Source organism: Callorhinus ursinus, unplaced genomic scaffold, assembly GCF_003265705.2.
Source record: "Callorhinus ursinus isolate GAN/ISIS: 27379988/994484 unplaced genomic scaffold, GSC_fseal_2.0 scaffold9, whole genome shotgun sequence".
NCBI classification, from domain to species: Eukaryota; Metazoa; Chordata; class Mammalia; order Carnivora; family Otariidae; genus Callorhinus; species Callorhinus ursinus.
In genome coordinates this window covers 40502143-40518788 of record NW_027397071.1, presented here as the reverse complement: position 1 = coordinate 40518788, position 16646 = coordinate 40502143, and the positions used below count along the sequence as shown (strand labels likewise).

Sequence of the window (16646 nt, the reverse complement as noted above, 5' to 3'; positions counted from 1 at the left end):
TACCTATGGCTCTCTTGAGTCATAGCAGTGCAAGTGAGTAGTTGCAAAAGAAACTGGTCCATAAAGCCTACAACTTTACTAACTGGTACTTGGTGAAAAAGTTTGCTAACCCCTGGGATACACTATCAACAGACCTGAGTTTCCATATTTCCATTCTCAGGGTTAGTTTCCTCACTATCCAGGAAAGCCAACAGCACATATGTTGGGATTTTATAAGGGCAGCATCCTTATTTGGGTACCAAGTTCTCTGTTGATTAAATCACTATCAACTGCTGGCCTAATGTAGTTAATTGGGTTACAAAAACCTTAACATAATTGAATTTTCTTTGGATCAAATAAGGAACAAAGTCGGTGTTCTTGATCACACTACAAACAGTGATTCAGGAACCTTTGCTCTTTTCATCTTGTGGCTCAGCCATTTTTAGCATATGTTTTCCAAGGTGGCGAAAGAAGAGAAAAGATCATGGAGGACAGGGGCGCCTGGGTGGCTCAGTCGTTAAGCGTCTGCCTTCGGCTCAGGTCATGATCCCAGGGTCCTGGGATCGAGCCCCACATTGGGCTCTCTGCTCTGCAGGAAGCCTGCTTCTCCCTCTCCCACTCCCCCTGCTTGTGCTCCCTCTCTCACTGTGTCTCTCTCTGTCAAAAAATAAATAAAATCTTTAAGAAAAAAAAAAAAAGATCATGGAGGACAGTGCATGGTACACACCTGGAGTTGGCAATCACTTTTGCTCAGATTTCACTGGTCAAAATTCAGTCCTGTGCCCCAAATTAACTGTGCAAGGGAGGCTGGAAAATATAGATTAATTGTGTCATGGAGAAATAGGAAATAGGTTTGGTGAAAAGCCAGCCAGTCTCTGACACAGAGACCTTCTGCATATAGAATTTATAGGGCTTCATATTTAATAAGATGTGCAATAAAAGAAAGAAAGAAAAAATATCTTCTAAACTTTTAATATGGAAAGCCATTTGGATGGTTATGAATCTATGGGAGTTTGGGAATATAGGAGAAACAAGATTGGGGATGGAGGAAATAGTAAACAAAAACAGTGAATTCCATTTTAACATATGATTTTAAAAAGTACTTTATGCCTTCAAAGTCTAGCACACATTTGGAAATATAGAAGATATATTAAGTCTAAAGACAGAACCTAGAGATACAGATTTTTGATTCTTCAAAACAATAAGTGGCCTTAAGGTCATTAGATTGACCTGGGATAGAGCTTAAATAGAAAAAGAGAGTTATAAACAAAAAAAGCATTGTGTGTAATATAATATCCGCCTTAGTACAAAGTAATAGAAACACAGAGATGAGTAAAATGTTTTTCCTTTAAGAAGCTCACAGCTGGGTAGATAGAAATAATCAAGGATGTTAATGATAACCAGTTGGGCGATAAAGGTTATAAAAAGATAAATTGTATGGAATGGGAGAATAAAGGAAGGTCAACAAACATTCAATAAAATTACTGATTGAATAAATAAATTATATTTGAATATATCATGCAAAATTCTATTTCTTGATGATATCTGTCTCTCCTCAAATCTTACATAAATAGGTGACAAGTCCTTCTATAGCTACACAGAGAAGACTTCTGCCTCCATTACTACACATTTACCTTTATTAAGTGCTTACTATGTGGAAGATATTGTGTTGCTTTATATGTTTTTTTCTCAGTTAAGTCTCATAATAATACTATATGACATGTATTATTCTTCTCATTAAATTCCCCAAAGATATGTATCATTTCCAAATATGGAATGGAAAACTAGGGTAGCATAGAGATTATCTAACTTGTCATAGGAACCTTTATCTGTCATGCTTTTTACCACCTCACAGTATATCCCTTTGTTTTTTGAAGAATTATTAGAAATACCAATATGACTTACTCAATTAGTTATCTGCAAATGAGCAGGAAACTGAGAGTTGATGCCATGGAATTAAATAGACAGCTATTATTTTACCAAAATTAGGAAAACACTGCAAGCTTTTTTTTAGCAGTCCAGCATAGAAGCACAACTAAATCAGTGCTGTTGGAAAATACTTAATTTTTGAAAATTTACCATAGACATAGTATTAAAGAGAGATTTTGAGTAACATTAGTTACACTGTATTAAGTGAGCATGTCATAATAATAGGCATTTATTTTTCTAGATATAGGAAAAAACTATTGAAAATTAACTTACACCTTACAAAGGAATTTTATATCTTCTTTATATCTCTTTTTTCTAATTTTATACCATGAATATGTATTAAATAGACTTAATATTTATATATACTATTTCTGTATACTTCATAATCAGAATTATATAATTATGTGTCTTCTATTTCTCTCTCTACTCTCTTCCCCCAAATGTATGCAAAAGGCAAATACATCAAAAGTAAATATACAAAAATCTTATAATCTCCCAGGAAGCCAAAGGAACATTTAATTTCCCTTTTATATTTGACATTTTCTGAATTTTTATAAGAATATAAATCACTGATATAATGGTGAAACTTTTATTTTGAAATAAGAAATTCAGAAATTGTTTTAACAAAATAAACAGGGAATGTAATTAAATATATGAAAGTAGATAATGAAACTAATCAAAGTACACAGTGTCTTAATAAAAGTCAGCAGCTGGGGCAGAAATTACTATAAAGATTGCAAGAGAAACTGAAAATAGCTTTAGGATTGCTATCCTTAGGATATGAAACAATATAAATAATGCCTTTGCATTATTTCCTGCAATAAATGAAATTAGTTTTAAATGTTCCTTGGACATCTGGAAATATAAGGAACCTTTTGGGGGTGCCAAGTTAATTTGATTTAAATTAAATTACGATCAACAAGAGAAACACTTTAATTATTGTTTATATTTTAGAAGATTTATATTCAAATCCATCTTGTTACACAGAGTATTTCTTCTTTCATAGTATTATTTCAAAGTCCTTTAACTAAACATATTAGCCATAATTCAAAATGACCACAGATATAACCTGGCATTGCTTCATTTTGTCACTCCTCTGGGAACTTGAAAGGCTAAATTCATTTTCATAATTGCAGTTTTTGTTTTAGCATCTTGAAATCTTTCACAAGCTTTTTGAAAGGCAATCATATCAAAAACAAATTTTTCTTCACAGTGTTTTTTGTATGTTTCTTGAGCCCTAAGAAAAAAAAAAGGAAAGTAACAGAATGAGATACTTTTAAATAACGAAAAGTGTAACAATCATTCAGATTGTTAATGGTAAGTAGATGCTTTTAAAACAGACATACAAATGAGAAAAATTAGAACTTTACTTATTGCATGGAATTTTATTATATCAATAATATCTATAATTTATTTAATAATATTCATATTGGGCTAATATTTCTAAGATTTTTATTGGCTGTAACAGAATTCTCATAAACCCTGGTTTAGATTCCCAAAGAGGCTCCTGGGTAGCTCAGTTGGTTAAGTGTCTGCGTTTGGCTCATTAAACCTGGCAGGAACCTAGGATGGAGCTCTTCATCCCTGTTCAGTAGGGGGTCTGCTTCTCTGTCTCCCTCTGCTCCTCCCCCCTGCTTGTGCACACACACGCTCTCTCTCTCAAATAAGTAAAATCTTTTTTTTTTTTAAAGATTGTATTTATTTATTTGACACACAGAGAGCGCACAAGCAGGGGGAGCGGCAGGCAGAGGGAGAGGGAGAAGCAGGCTCCCTGCTGAGCAAGGAGCCCAGAAACTCAGAACTCTATCCCAGGACCCTGGTATCATGACCTGAGCGGAAGGCTGACGCTTAACCAACTGAGTCACACAGGTGTTCCTAAATAAAATCTTAAAAAAAAAAAAATTGCAGAACTTTTATTTAAGCCTCACTAAATCCAAGTTTCTTCTAGGATGCTGTTATGGACTGAACTGTGTCCCCATTTCCAACCCCCAAATTCATGTTGAAGTCCTAAGCTCTAGTACCTTAGAATGTTACTATATTTGGAGATAGGGTCTTTAAGAGGTAATTTTAAATTTTATCATACAGATGGGCCCTAATCCAATATGAGTGGTGTCCTTATTAAAAAGATGAGGAGACAGTAAGGATACGAACACACAGAACAAAGGTCATGTTAGGACAGTGAGAAGGCAGCCAGGGAAAAAGGCCTCAAACCTGAGAAGCCAAATTTGACATACCTTAATCTTGGACTTCTAGCCTCCAAAACTGTGAGAAAATAAATTTATGTTGTTTAAACCACCCAGTTTGTGGTATTTTCTTATGGCAGCCCCAGCCGACTAATATGGACTCTAAGTTAGAGAAAGGTGGACCAGGTTACCCTGTCAAACCTAGAAAATGTCATGGGCCTTAAAGGACTTCACTCATTCATCCTCATTCATTCAACAATTATGTATTATAATGCTCCTAGATGCTGGAACCATAAAGATAAATATGATATAACAATGAGAGGTTTATAGAAAGTAGAGAAATAATGAATATATAAATAAAATATTATAGTGTCATAATGAAAACACTATGTAACAATACAAGGACGGCATAATGAAAAATTAGTAAATATTATCTGAAGAAGAGGGTAAGACAAGAAAGACTTCAGATTTGAAATAATCCTTGAACTCAGTCTTGAAAGATATGTATTTTTCAGGCAGAAAGTGGAAGGGAAGAACATTTTGTTCATGTATGTTTGTTTAAATAGCAGGAACAGCTAAAATAAAGTCAAAGATGAGAGCACGGCTTGGCATGCTCTGAGAAGTGACAACACTCTTAATTTCTGGGACAGTGGAACAGATAACTCTGGAGAAACAGACTTAGAGCAGATCATAGAACACTTGATTTGTATATAGATATACTCAGAAATCTGGACTTGAGGAGTAGAAGAAAGGCCAAAGTCTAGAAAGTCTGCAACTTACTATGTGATTTTGGTTATTTCAGTTCTCTTTACCTCATTTTCTTCATTTTTAAAAAGGGGGATAATCCAACTCATGGGGTTTAGTAAAATACTAAATGAGTTAATACATTTAAAATCCTTAGAACAGTGCCTGACATTTAATAATTCCTTTTACTGGATGGGTAATAGTGTTATTCATCAGGATAAGAAATAAAAGAAGAGCAGCCAGATGAAGAGAAATATTGGAATTCTATTTTGGTAATATTGTGTTTAAGGAGCCTCGCTGTCCATATGGTAATGCTCAGGTAGTTGACTATAGAGAAGCAATGGCTTATGGATAAGAGAAAAGGTAGTAAAGCCATTCTTCTTGGGGTTGAGATGCAGGTCTGCAACTTATTGATTGTGTGATTTGGGACATGTTAATTAAACTCTGTCTGAATCATTTTCTTCATCTATAAGAAGGGACAATCTAACTCATAGGATTTAGTAAGGACTAAATAGCTATTACATTTAAAATCCTTAGAAGGATGCCTGACATTTAATAACCACTCAACTAAAATTAGCTATAAGTATTTTGAGTCTGGATCTCTGGAGAGTAGCTATATCTGGACATGTAGTAGAGTAGAAGTCATGGCAAAAGGGACTTCGCACATGTAATTAATAGTATTAACTAAGTCTAAGAAATGTATTAAAATAGTCCTCATACAGATAACAATTATACACTGTGGACAAAATGTAAAAAACAAACAAACAAACAAAACAAAGAACACAACAAAAAACAACTACGGTGAGTGCTGTGAATTGTGCAAGACTGTTGAATCACAGATCTGTACTTCTGAAACAAATAACGCAACATATTTTAAGAAAAAAGAAAAAGAAGAAGATAACAGGAGAGGAAGAATGAAGGGGAGTAAGTCAGAGGGGGAGACGAACCATGAGAGATGATGGACTCTGAAAAACAAACTGAGGGTTCTAGAGGGGAGGAGGGTAGAGGGATGGGTTAGCCTGGTGATGGGTATTAAAGAGGGCACATTCTGCATGGAGCACTGGGTGTTATGAACAAACAATGAATCATGGAACACTACATCAAAAACTAATGATGTAATATGGTGATTAACATAACAATAAAAAATAAAAAAAATTAATAAGTAAAAATAAAAAAAACAACAAAAAAACCAAACTATTAAAAAGTATTGAAGAGTGATAAATAATGATCTACTATATTTATACATGCCAGGATCAAAAAATTGGAAAATGAAATTAAGAATGAATTCTATTTACAATAGCATAAAAAAAAACAAATACTTAGATGTAAGTTTAACAAAAGACATACAAGGTTTATGAGTGAAAATAATAAATTATTGCTGAAAAATTAAAGAATATCTAAATTAATGGAAAGTTCTACCATTTCAAGGACTGGGAGACAATATTATCAAGATGTTAATTCTCCCCAAATTTATCTATATATTCAATGCAATCCCAATTAATATGCCAAGAGTCTTTTTGGTAGAAATTATCATTTAAGTTTGTTTTACATATATAGAATACAGATCAAATTTAAGATTTTAAATGTATTAAATTGGGGGTATTTTGAATTTATTAAAATTTGAATTCTATGGCAATGCAAAGGTCTTATATTAACCAAAGCAATCTTGGGAAAAGAAGAACAAAGTTAGAGTATTTTCCTATCGCTGTGTAACACATTACCATAAATATATTGGCTTACAACAACAACCACCACTTTATTATTTCATAGTTTTCATGGGTCAAAAGTCCAGGCACAGCTGGATCAGCTGGGTTTACTGCTTGGTTCTCACAAGGCTGAAATAAAGTTGTCAGCCAGGGTTGTGGTTCCTTTTTTTTTTTAAAGATTTATTTATTCATTTTAGAGAGAGAGAGTGCACAAGAGCGGAGAGAAACTTCAGCAGACTCCTCAATGAGCTGGGAGCCTGACACTGGGCTCAATATCAAGGCAGAGATGATGACCTGAGCCAAAACCTAAAGTCAGTCACTCAGCTGACTGCGCCACCCAGGGGATCCAAGGCTGTGATTCTCACCCAGGACATGAGGTCCTCTTTCCCAGATTGTTGGTTGTTGTCAGAATTCATCTCCTTCTCATTCTTTCCACACAGCCTCTTCCATCTTCAAGTCAGCAATGTCATATCAAATCCTCCTACTTTGAATTTCTCTGCCTTTCCTTTCTGTCCCTGCATGTAAAGCCCCATGTGATGCATTGGGCCCACCTGGATAATCCAGGATAATTGTTCTATTTTAAGATCCATGAATTAGTACCCTTAATTACATGTTTAGAGTTCTGTTGCCATGTATGTACTGTTGTGGGTAAAAGGAAATAGAGTAATCAACTGAGGGAGTAGCTAAACTTGGAGGCCATACAATTAATATTAGTGTAAATTTACAAATTAGTGATTTCTTTTAGCCATTTTAACCTGAACACAAGAAGTAAAGATAGTAGGATTATTCCAAAGTAAGAGTTGGGGCAGTTACCATTGTGAAGGCAATGAAAGGAAAGGACTTCAGAGACACTGAATGAAATGCAGAAAAGAATAACTGATATGAAGAACTGTGGAGGACACAGTAGAAATGAAAAGAAATATTTAAGGAAGTTTATTTGAGGGCTGAGTGTCATAATATATTTGAATAATTCATGTAGCGAAAATAAAGGAAGAAAAGAACTGAAAAGATAGAAGATTTTATCCATAAATAAGTATACAAGGATTTAAGATTTAAGAGGTAGGGCAATTCCAAGTGATGAGGAGGTCCTTTTATGAAAATGAGTTTAAAGGTTGTTGAGATCCAAAAATATTAGGCAATTGGAAGGGCTGTTCTTAAGAATTTGGAAGTTCACTCTGATTACAGCTGAAATTGGATGGAGAAAAGCTTTATAAATCAGGATATAAACACCACAGGGAATGAAGAGAGTAGTCTAGGAGGTAAACTGATGACCAGACTAAGGACAAGTAGAAGATGATGTAATTAGATAAAGTGCCTTATGTGCCAGATTTTCCACACTAATTGATAACTCTACTGCAAAATGGACACCCTGCTGTTCTGCCCTGAGAAATTTCATCTCTTTTTCAGAGTATGAACAAGAATATTTTGGAAAATTCATGACAAGCTTTTACCTGATATATATGTATTTTTCTCATTTCAAAGTCTCTTTTTTATTCATTCTTAAATACTCTTGTGGGTAGTTTATCAACTTTCTAAACTAGAGCTTTATGGTTCCTCTTTCTTTTTTCATTCTTCTTCATTCCACAGCAGGATCAGGAACTACATTCTCAGTAATGACTTTACTAGCTATTGAGATTCATCAGAATGCTTTTAGGTCAAGTGTTTGATACATTAATGAAGAATCAACCAGGAGAAAAAGAACTGAAAAACTGCTGAGGTCTCTAGACAGCCTTTACTTTTTTGACTCACTGCTCTTTTCTGCATGTTGATACAAAATCTTTATTTGAAAATATTTATAGTAAAACTCAGTAATGCCTTTTAGGACATATTACCTACATAGCCAGAACACTGCCTTATTCCTGTGTGTTTTCAAGGATATGGATAATATCTTTGAAGCAGCTTGCAAGAGAAGATAATTCAGTTAAGACACATTAGGAAGCTCATTTGACTCTGTATCCTCTACAAATTAATGATGGCCAGACATTCAATTTGCTGTGATAAAACTAAGCTGATTGAATTTCTCTAACATTGATTTGCACTAGATTTGTATTTTGATATACTAGGCTAGCTTTCATTCTCTTTTCCAAAATATATTTGTTGCTAAATTATAGAAAAATTATTTCCAAAAACCACCCACCCATACACACACAGAGTATACATTAAGCAAAATGTTAAATTTTGGAGAAGAAACATATAAAATATTTTTCATACCTAAAAAGATATGATGTAAAGAAACTCAGTAAATAGTTTAAAAATTGCTTGTAACTAGAAAAAGGCAAATGCTTTCTTATTATTTTATACTCTTTTCTAGTACAAACTACTTTCTAATGATAACATTTAAAATTATAAATGATCTATTTATTTTATAACTCAAAGTTGTACCTTTTAATCCCCTTCACCTATTTCACCCATCCCCCCTACCCACTTCCCCTCTGGCAATACAGAGATGAAAATTAAAGCATCAGGAATATAGTCAATACTATTGTAATAATGTTGTATGGTGACAGATGGTAACTACACTTAAAATGGTGAGCACTGAGTAACATGTAGTATTGTCAAATCATTATGTTGTATACCGGAAACTAATGTAATACTGTATGTAAACTATACGTCAGCAATAAATTTTTTTAAATGTAGATGAAATAAGCAGCAATATGGATCTCTAAGTATTTCTAGGCAAGCCTTAAGCATATGTATTTACATTGTTTGGATGGTTAAAATGTCACCGGGATAAAACTGTGACTGGTAAGTTTCAACCTAGTATCAGACAAAATTGTGTGAAACAGCTAAAAGAGTAAAAAACAATTACTGGGAATCCTGTCTAGTGGACCCTTCAGAGTTATCTGTGTCTTTCAATCTCTTTGATCTATTTTACAACCCTATATAAACTGAATAAAACTATGAGTAATACAAATGATTCTTGTCTATAAAGTGTAAGTGAATTTTGTCCAATGGAGTTATAATTGATTATCACTGGTGGATAATGACTAAATTTATTTTGGCATTCCTGATTGCCTTTATATATGCATGCTCTTAGAAATGTCATTTGAACAGGGTGCCTGGGTGACTCAGTTGGTTAAGCGACTGCCTTCGGCTCAGGTCATGATCCTGGAGTCCCGGGATCGAGTCCCACATCGGGCTCCCTGCTCAGCAGGGAGTCTGCTTCTCCCTCTGACCCTCTTCCCTCTCGTGCTATCTCTCATTCTCTCTCTCTCAAATAAATAAATAAAATCTTAAAAAAAAAAGAAATGTCATTTGAACTGGATGTAACATCTTACTGGTTCCTTAATGAGTTAAATAAAATCTTTGATGTGTCCATTTTATATTTGTATGAGTTACAGTTTTATTTTTAAAGATTTATTTATTTATTTATTTATTTATTTGAGAGAAAGAGAGAGACAGCGAGAGAGGGAACACAAGCAGGGGGAGTGGGAGAGGGAGAAGCAGGCTTCCCGTGGAGCAGGAGCCGATGTGGGGCTCGATCTGAGGACCCTGGGATCATGACCTGAGCCAAAGGCAGACGCTTAAGACTGAGCCACCCAGGCGCCCCATGAGTTACAGTTTTATGTTCTAAAAAATATCCTTTGTAAAGAAGTTGTAGTATATATACAATGGAATATTATTTAGCCATAAAAAGAAGGAAATCACGCTATTTGCAACAACATGGATGGAACTTGAAATCACTATACTAAGTGAAATAAGTCAGACAGAAAGACAAATATTATATGATCTCACCTATATGTGGAATCTAAACAAACTGAACTCACAGATACAGAGAACAAATTGGTGCTTGCCTGAGGTAGGAGATAAGGAGTAGGTAAAATGGGTAAGGAGGTCAAAAGGTACCAAGTTCCATTTATAAAATAAGTAAGTCATGGGATATAATATATAGCATGGTGACTATAGTTAATAACACTGTATTGCATATTAAAATTTGCTGAGAGACTAAATCTTAAAAGTCCTCATCACAAGGAAAATAATTGTAATTATGTGTTGTGACAGATGTTAACTAGACTTACTGTAATTATTTTGCCATATACACAATTATTAAAACATTATCTTGTAGACCTGAAACTAATATAATGTTATATGTCAATTATACCGTCCATAAAAAAAATCCTTTGACAACTAATATAGTTTAAATTTATTAAATGTAGCTTAATATATTTTGAGTCAATACTAATTTTCAGAGCCTTTGCACTAAGTTTAGTTTAAAATTTAAAAATCATCATGGAACAATTTTTAAAAATTTTGCATTTGTTTGAGACAGCTTTGTCCCAAGTATATTCTGAGGGTTAGCATTCTGAGACATTTCTTGAAATGAAGGTTCTGTGGTAAAATGCATGTTTAAAATATGTTTTATTTTTTTAGTAGGATTCCTAATGGTCTTTACCATGTGACTGTCCACTGAAATTACAGTCCCTTTCTAAGCTAATTTAATGTTTCTTAAGCAATTGCACTTTCAACTACTCCTCTTCAAAACCCTCTGCTATGAGTAGAGCAATATTCACTACCTCTTTCCTCTCCCCCCAGTGTTACCTATTCTGAGCTCTCCAATTTTGCTCCTCCACTTTGCCAATAATGATTTCCCCTCAGCACTCTGCTTTTCCAAATTCGCATTGACAACTGTAATTTTCCTACTTCTATTTTTTGTAATGCTTCAAGTATATGCTTATATTTGCCACTGAACTGTGAGTTCTTAGAGGATCAAGAATATGTTATTTATTTTTGTATGGGGGTGTTGGGGAGAACCGAAATTAATTGACACTTTGATGTTTAGTTATGCCTTCTCTTTGAAGGTGTCCTAGATTACGTTCATCTATTTATTACCTACCATTTAACTGGAAATTTTAATTTTGTCCCTTGATAGTTCTTGTATTATGTTTGTATTATTATTTAACTCTGGTAGTCTTATTGCGTGGTGACTTATCTCCCACCTAGATTTTCAGTTTATTGGAGTCAAATAATTATGTCCCCATATCACCTGACATCTCCAATAGCTGAAAGTGAATTACTATTTGAATGATTTGAACTGAAGGTGTTCCTCAATAAAAATGCCAATGATAACAGAGAGACAGAAAAAAAAAGTGTAGGAAAAATTTATTATCATGAAATAAGCACTTGTTTTAAGATAGATAGCTATTTTAATAACTAGTGAAGCTATTTTCAAAACTTGGTTAATTATATTTTCGTATATATTTAATAATTCTGGTTATATATCTTCACTACACAAACGTTCTGAAAAAATATACATTATTCCTCATTCCTATGGCTTAAGTATTAAGTACACTAATATATATATATTACTAATGTTCATGTTTAAGTACACTAATATATATATTAGTAATATGTATATATGTGTGTGTGTATATATATTATATATATATATATATATATATAATTAACCTGCCCCACAGGCTCTAGTATATGACTTAAATGAACTTACATACAACCATTACTAATTCAAAAACTTTTTGTCCTATTTTCCTCCATAAATAATTACTGAATAGATTTTGGAAACTAAGTACTGTACTAGATACTGAAATGAAAAGATAGACCAAATTATTTTATAAAGGACTTTACAAGCTAACCTGATATAGGCTGTCTTGCGATAACTGCTATCAAGTGCTATGTGTGAACCACCAAATGAAAGGGATTAATTCAGACTGGAAGAACAGTTGGTGAAAGGTAAAAAGTACAGGTACCATTTCAGCTGGTTACTAAAGGATGAATATAAAATAATAATAAAGGATAAATTTTGTCATTGGTTGTACAGTTCATATACTGCATGATGGTGGCAAATAGGGGACAAATAGAAATACAGTCACACTCAGCCAAGCATCAGTCACTCACTAGTGATGTGTCTCCCTGGAGAAATAAATGTTTTGTCCTTCCCATACAGGCACTACCCCCTCACCAATTTGAACACTCCAAATCTTTCTAATTTGCACAATAACAATAGAGGCTTGTGTTGCATAATAATATGTAGATAGTACTAACATTACGGGCTCCTAGTACTCTTTCAAAGTGCATAACGAAGAAAAAGGGGATAGAACCAGTAAGGTCACTGGAATAACGAACTACAGATCTGGGTAGGGAATTGGGAATAGTTTAGTCTGTATGGAGCAAACAGTGCTGTTATGGGGAAGAAGGAGGGGCTATAGGAGAAAATTTAGTAGGATGAGTCTAGATAAATTGGAACAAAGCATGATGTCTGAAATGCCACTCAGATTTTATTCTGTGGACAATTGCAAAGCACTTAAGTAGAAAGTGACATGATCAGAACTTAATTTTAAAAGAGAGTTGCGTGGGGGGGGGTGCCTGTATGGTTCAGTCAGTTAAGCCTCTGCCTTAGGCTCAAGTCATGATCTCATGGTCCTGGTCCTGGGGTTGAGCCCCTGGTCAGGCTCCCTGCTCAGCAGGGAGTCTGCTTCTCCCTCTCCCTCTGCCCCCACCCCTTGCTCGTGTTGTCTCTCTCTTTCTCAAATAAATAAAGAAAATATTAAAAAAAAATAAAAGACAGTTGAGGCTTGGCTAGAGAACAGATTTGGGTTGAAGAAAGGATGTCTTGAGAATGGAGATGGAACTGTCAATTGGAAGGATAAAAGGTGAATCTCAGGATGACTGAGAGTCTGCATTAGATTGGGAGAAGTGGGATTGAAAAGGATCAGTATGAGACTCCTTTTGAGTAAAATGAATAAGGAAACTTATTAGATGTTGGCAGTGAGAGAGACTGAGTTGTAAAAGACTGGTTTCTAGCACTGGTCAAGAGCCTAATGATGACTGCCATTTACGATAAGAACAACCATTAATTAAGAAGTAGGTTTTGTTGGATGAGGGTGGAGGTGGGATGAGACAGAGTTGTTTTATTGTCTCATCTTTGGTAATATATTAGAACATTTTTGTCCTTTTTTGTTGTTTCTATTTTTCAAAGAGAATGTCATAAACAAAGTACTGTTTATTAGGTCTCAACACTTAGTATGCTATATTCACATGTTATTGACTTAAAATCTTCTATAATATCAAAACTGTACCTACCTGATTTCCTTCATTTGTTTTAATAAATTCTTTTGATATTTTTCCATTTCTAGTCTTTGCTGAACAATCAGACTTTTCTCTTGTAAGACAGCTTGATTCTTCCTCAATCTGTCCATTTTAATAATTCCTTTGGACAAAAGAGTGCGCTCATTACTTATATTTTGAATTAATAAACGGTCTTCAGCCTTTTGTTTTTTTTCTGCTAGAAACAGAGCTCTCCTCTCTCTAACTTTGTCGAGGTAATTGAATCTGTCCTGCCAAAGTTGTTGTAAACCATTCTGAATTGTCTCATTATCTTTTGCAATTAGTTTTTGTGCAGCATTTTTTTTCTTACTTAGGTTTTCTCGAACAGTTGAGCGAACTCTTTCTTGGGCACCTTGTGCAGTGGTGATAGCTGTTATTTTTTTTTTATGGCTTTCCTGCTTCTTTTGTTCTGAATAATATTTATCAATATCCCAAAGTGTTTGGAGTTTTATACCAGTTCTGTGTGCTGTAAAAAACTCTTTTCTTACATTACTCTTCAACAGCATGTCTTTTTTTTTAATTGTTGGTTTTTGATGAGTAGTAGGAAATGGCTGAATATATGTAGGAAAATAATCTTCTTTTTCTTTCAATAATGCAGCATACTTCAATGAATCTGAAGTATATATGGGTAGTTTGAACACTGATATCCTAAAACTGGCATCTAATTCTTCATCCTCACTTTCATCTTCAGATTCCTTCTGACCTACATCACACGGAAGACAAATATAATACATTTCACAAGTGCTAAGCACAGTTTATTTTCTGCCCCTATTGTTTTGAAAGCTACATTAATAAAGTTGACAAGAACCTGTTACTGACTTTATTAAGAAGCATTTTTCCCAACTGATGTTCTTTTTAAACTTGTGTTTTAACAGTGATTTTGGAGAGGGAAATCACTATTGAAACCATTTAACACAAAAATGCACTGATTCCTGTATTTCCTGCATTATCTCTCACAATCACTTAACTGGCAATGACTCAATAGCAGTATCTTATCTTACACTTCATACTTAATCGCACATATTATTTTTATATTTAGTTATTATTATCTCATATTTGCAAAGGACTTTGTAATCCATTTTACCTTATTTGTTTTAACTGGTAGAAATTAATAGCTGCCATCAAAATTTTTTTTTCTCTTATTGGACACACAAATCCCTCAACCTCCTTTGCTATTACGTGTAGTGATGAGACTAAGTCCTCTCTAGTAAAGTGTGGACAAAAGTGATATGTGTCATTTCTGGTCCAAGGCTATTAGGAAACGAATATGTCTTCTCTATATTTTCTTTCTTCTCCTGACTCACTAGACAGAGATAAGGATAAGGCCCTAGAAGATGGTGAATCCACAAGGTGGAAGGATCCTGGCTCCCTGAATTGCTGCTTAAAAAACTACGTACTCACCAGGATTAATCAAGCTTGGACTCTTACAGAAGCCAGAAATAAATGGCAATTACATTTGGGTCTATTTGTTATTATAGCCAACCTAATACAATAACTTGAATCACATCATTGTTCATATATTTATTTTCCAACAAACCTAGTTATGAATTTAGGATTAGGTGGCAAATAGAGTTTAAAAAAGTTATGCTTATTAGTCTTAGGAAAAGATGTTCCCCATGTTTGACTAATTCCCTCTATCAAAATCACATCTCTACTAACTGTAGTCTACAACGATTTTATTTTTTCTAATAGAAAATTATCTTAAAATCTTTATATGTCAAATGCAAATCTCCTGGTGGAGACTTTATGGAAGTTAAGGTGACCATAAAAAAGGGTAGGACCTAGGTAGGCAGTAGGGAAGAAGCAAATAGGCATGATTTTCACTAGAGGCCATAGGAATGTTAACATTAGAAAAGGAAGCAGAGTCTAGAGCAAAGTAGAAAATCAAGTCTAACAAGTATAAAAGGTAATATACCAGGATACAAAGACAAAGTGTCCAGAAAAAACTCTTAAGAGTTTGGGTCCAAAGCAAGGCACTAGACACAGAGGGACAAAATATAGAATTTCAGTTCTGGAAATCTAGAGTAAATAGGATGTGGTCTGGGGCAACTACCTAGAAAAGGTACTCTTTTGTGTTATTTGATTTTATGTGCAAATCTTGACATGAGAAAGCTGGCCAAGAATAAAAGATCAGGGATAGAAAATACAACTCTAATAAGTTACTAAAGTTTCTGGTCATCAATTTCAATTCATATGGGGGATTGGGATTTTTTTTCCCCCATACCACCAAGCAATGCTCCAATACCAGCTGGGTGTCCTGTAATTCAACTCAATTCTGACACTATCTACCTGGAGACAGGGTCATCTCCCATAGGTTAAAGGTTCAGTCCTACAACACTGCCCCTACCCCTTCAGATGCCAGTCACAAGTCCAGGTTATCACCAGTGCTTCTAACAAACTGGCTATAGATTAGAGGTTCCACTAACCCCCACCTGGGTTCAATTTGCTAGAGTGGCTCACAGAACTCAGAGAAACATTTTACATTTTACTTACTAGATTACTGGTTTATTATAAAAGGATATAATTCATGAACAGCCAGACAGGAGAGATGCATAGGGCAGGGTATGGGGAAAGGGCACAAAGCTGCCATGCTGTCTCTCTAAGCACACCACTCCGTCTAAATCTCTATGTGCTCACCAACATGGAAGCTCTCAGAACCAGTCCTTCTGGGTTTTTATGGAGGCTTCATTACATAGGCATGCTTGATTATACCATTGGCCATTAGGGATCAAATTCAACCTCCATCCCCTCACCCTGTTTCAGAGGTTGAGGGTGGGACTGAAATTTCCAACTCTCTAACCATGGGTTTGGTTCCCCTGGCAACCAGGCTTAGGTGTGATCCAAAATCACCTAACATAACAAAAGACATTTTTGTTGCTCTTCTCTCATCACTTAGAAAATTCCAAGGGTTTTACGAGTTCTGTGCTAGAACCAAGGACAAAGACCAAATATATTTTTCTTGTTATAAATCACAGTATCACAGTTACTCGTATACATAAGTTTGCTCTTTAATAGCTTAATGTAGTGAACAGTGAGACTGCAA

At 34.6% G+C, this 16646-nt stretch overlaps 1 protein-coding gene across 2 annotated transcripts in view; it reads right to left on the bottom strand.

Annotated features, from left to right (window-relative positions):
* Positions 1–2835: 2835 nt before the first annotated feature.
* Positions 2836–16646, bottom strand: part of LRRIQ3 (leucine rich repeats and IQ motif containing 3) — a 204197-nt gene continuing 190386 nt past the window's right edge. For both annotated transcript variants that reach the window (XM_025871848.2, XM_073896525.1), the window contains exons 7-8: positions 13580–14306; positions 2836–3145 (exon numbers count right to left, since the gene is read on the bottom strand). In XM_025871848.2, coding sequence (XP_025727633.1) covers positions 2989–3145; positions 13580–14306 — 884 coding nt within the window. In that variant the 3' untranslated portion in view covers positions 2836–2988. The remainder of the gene's footprint in view (positions 3146–13579; positions 14307–16646) is intronic.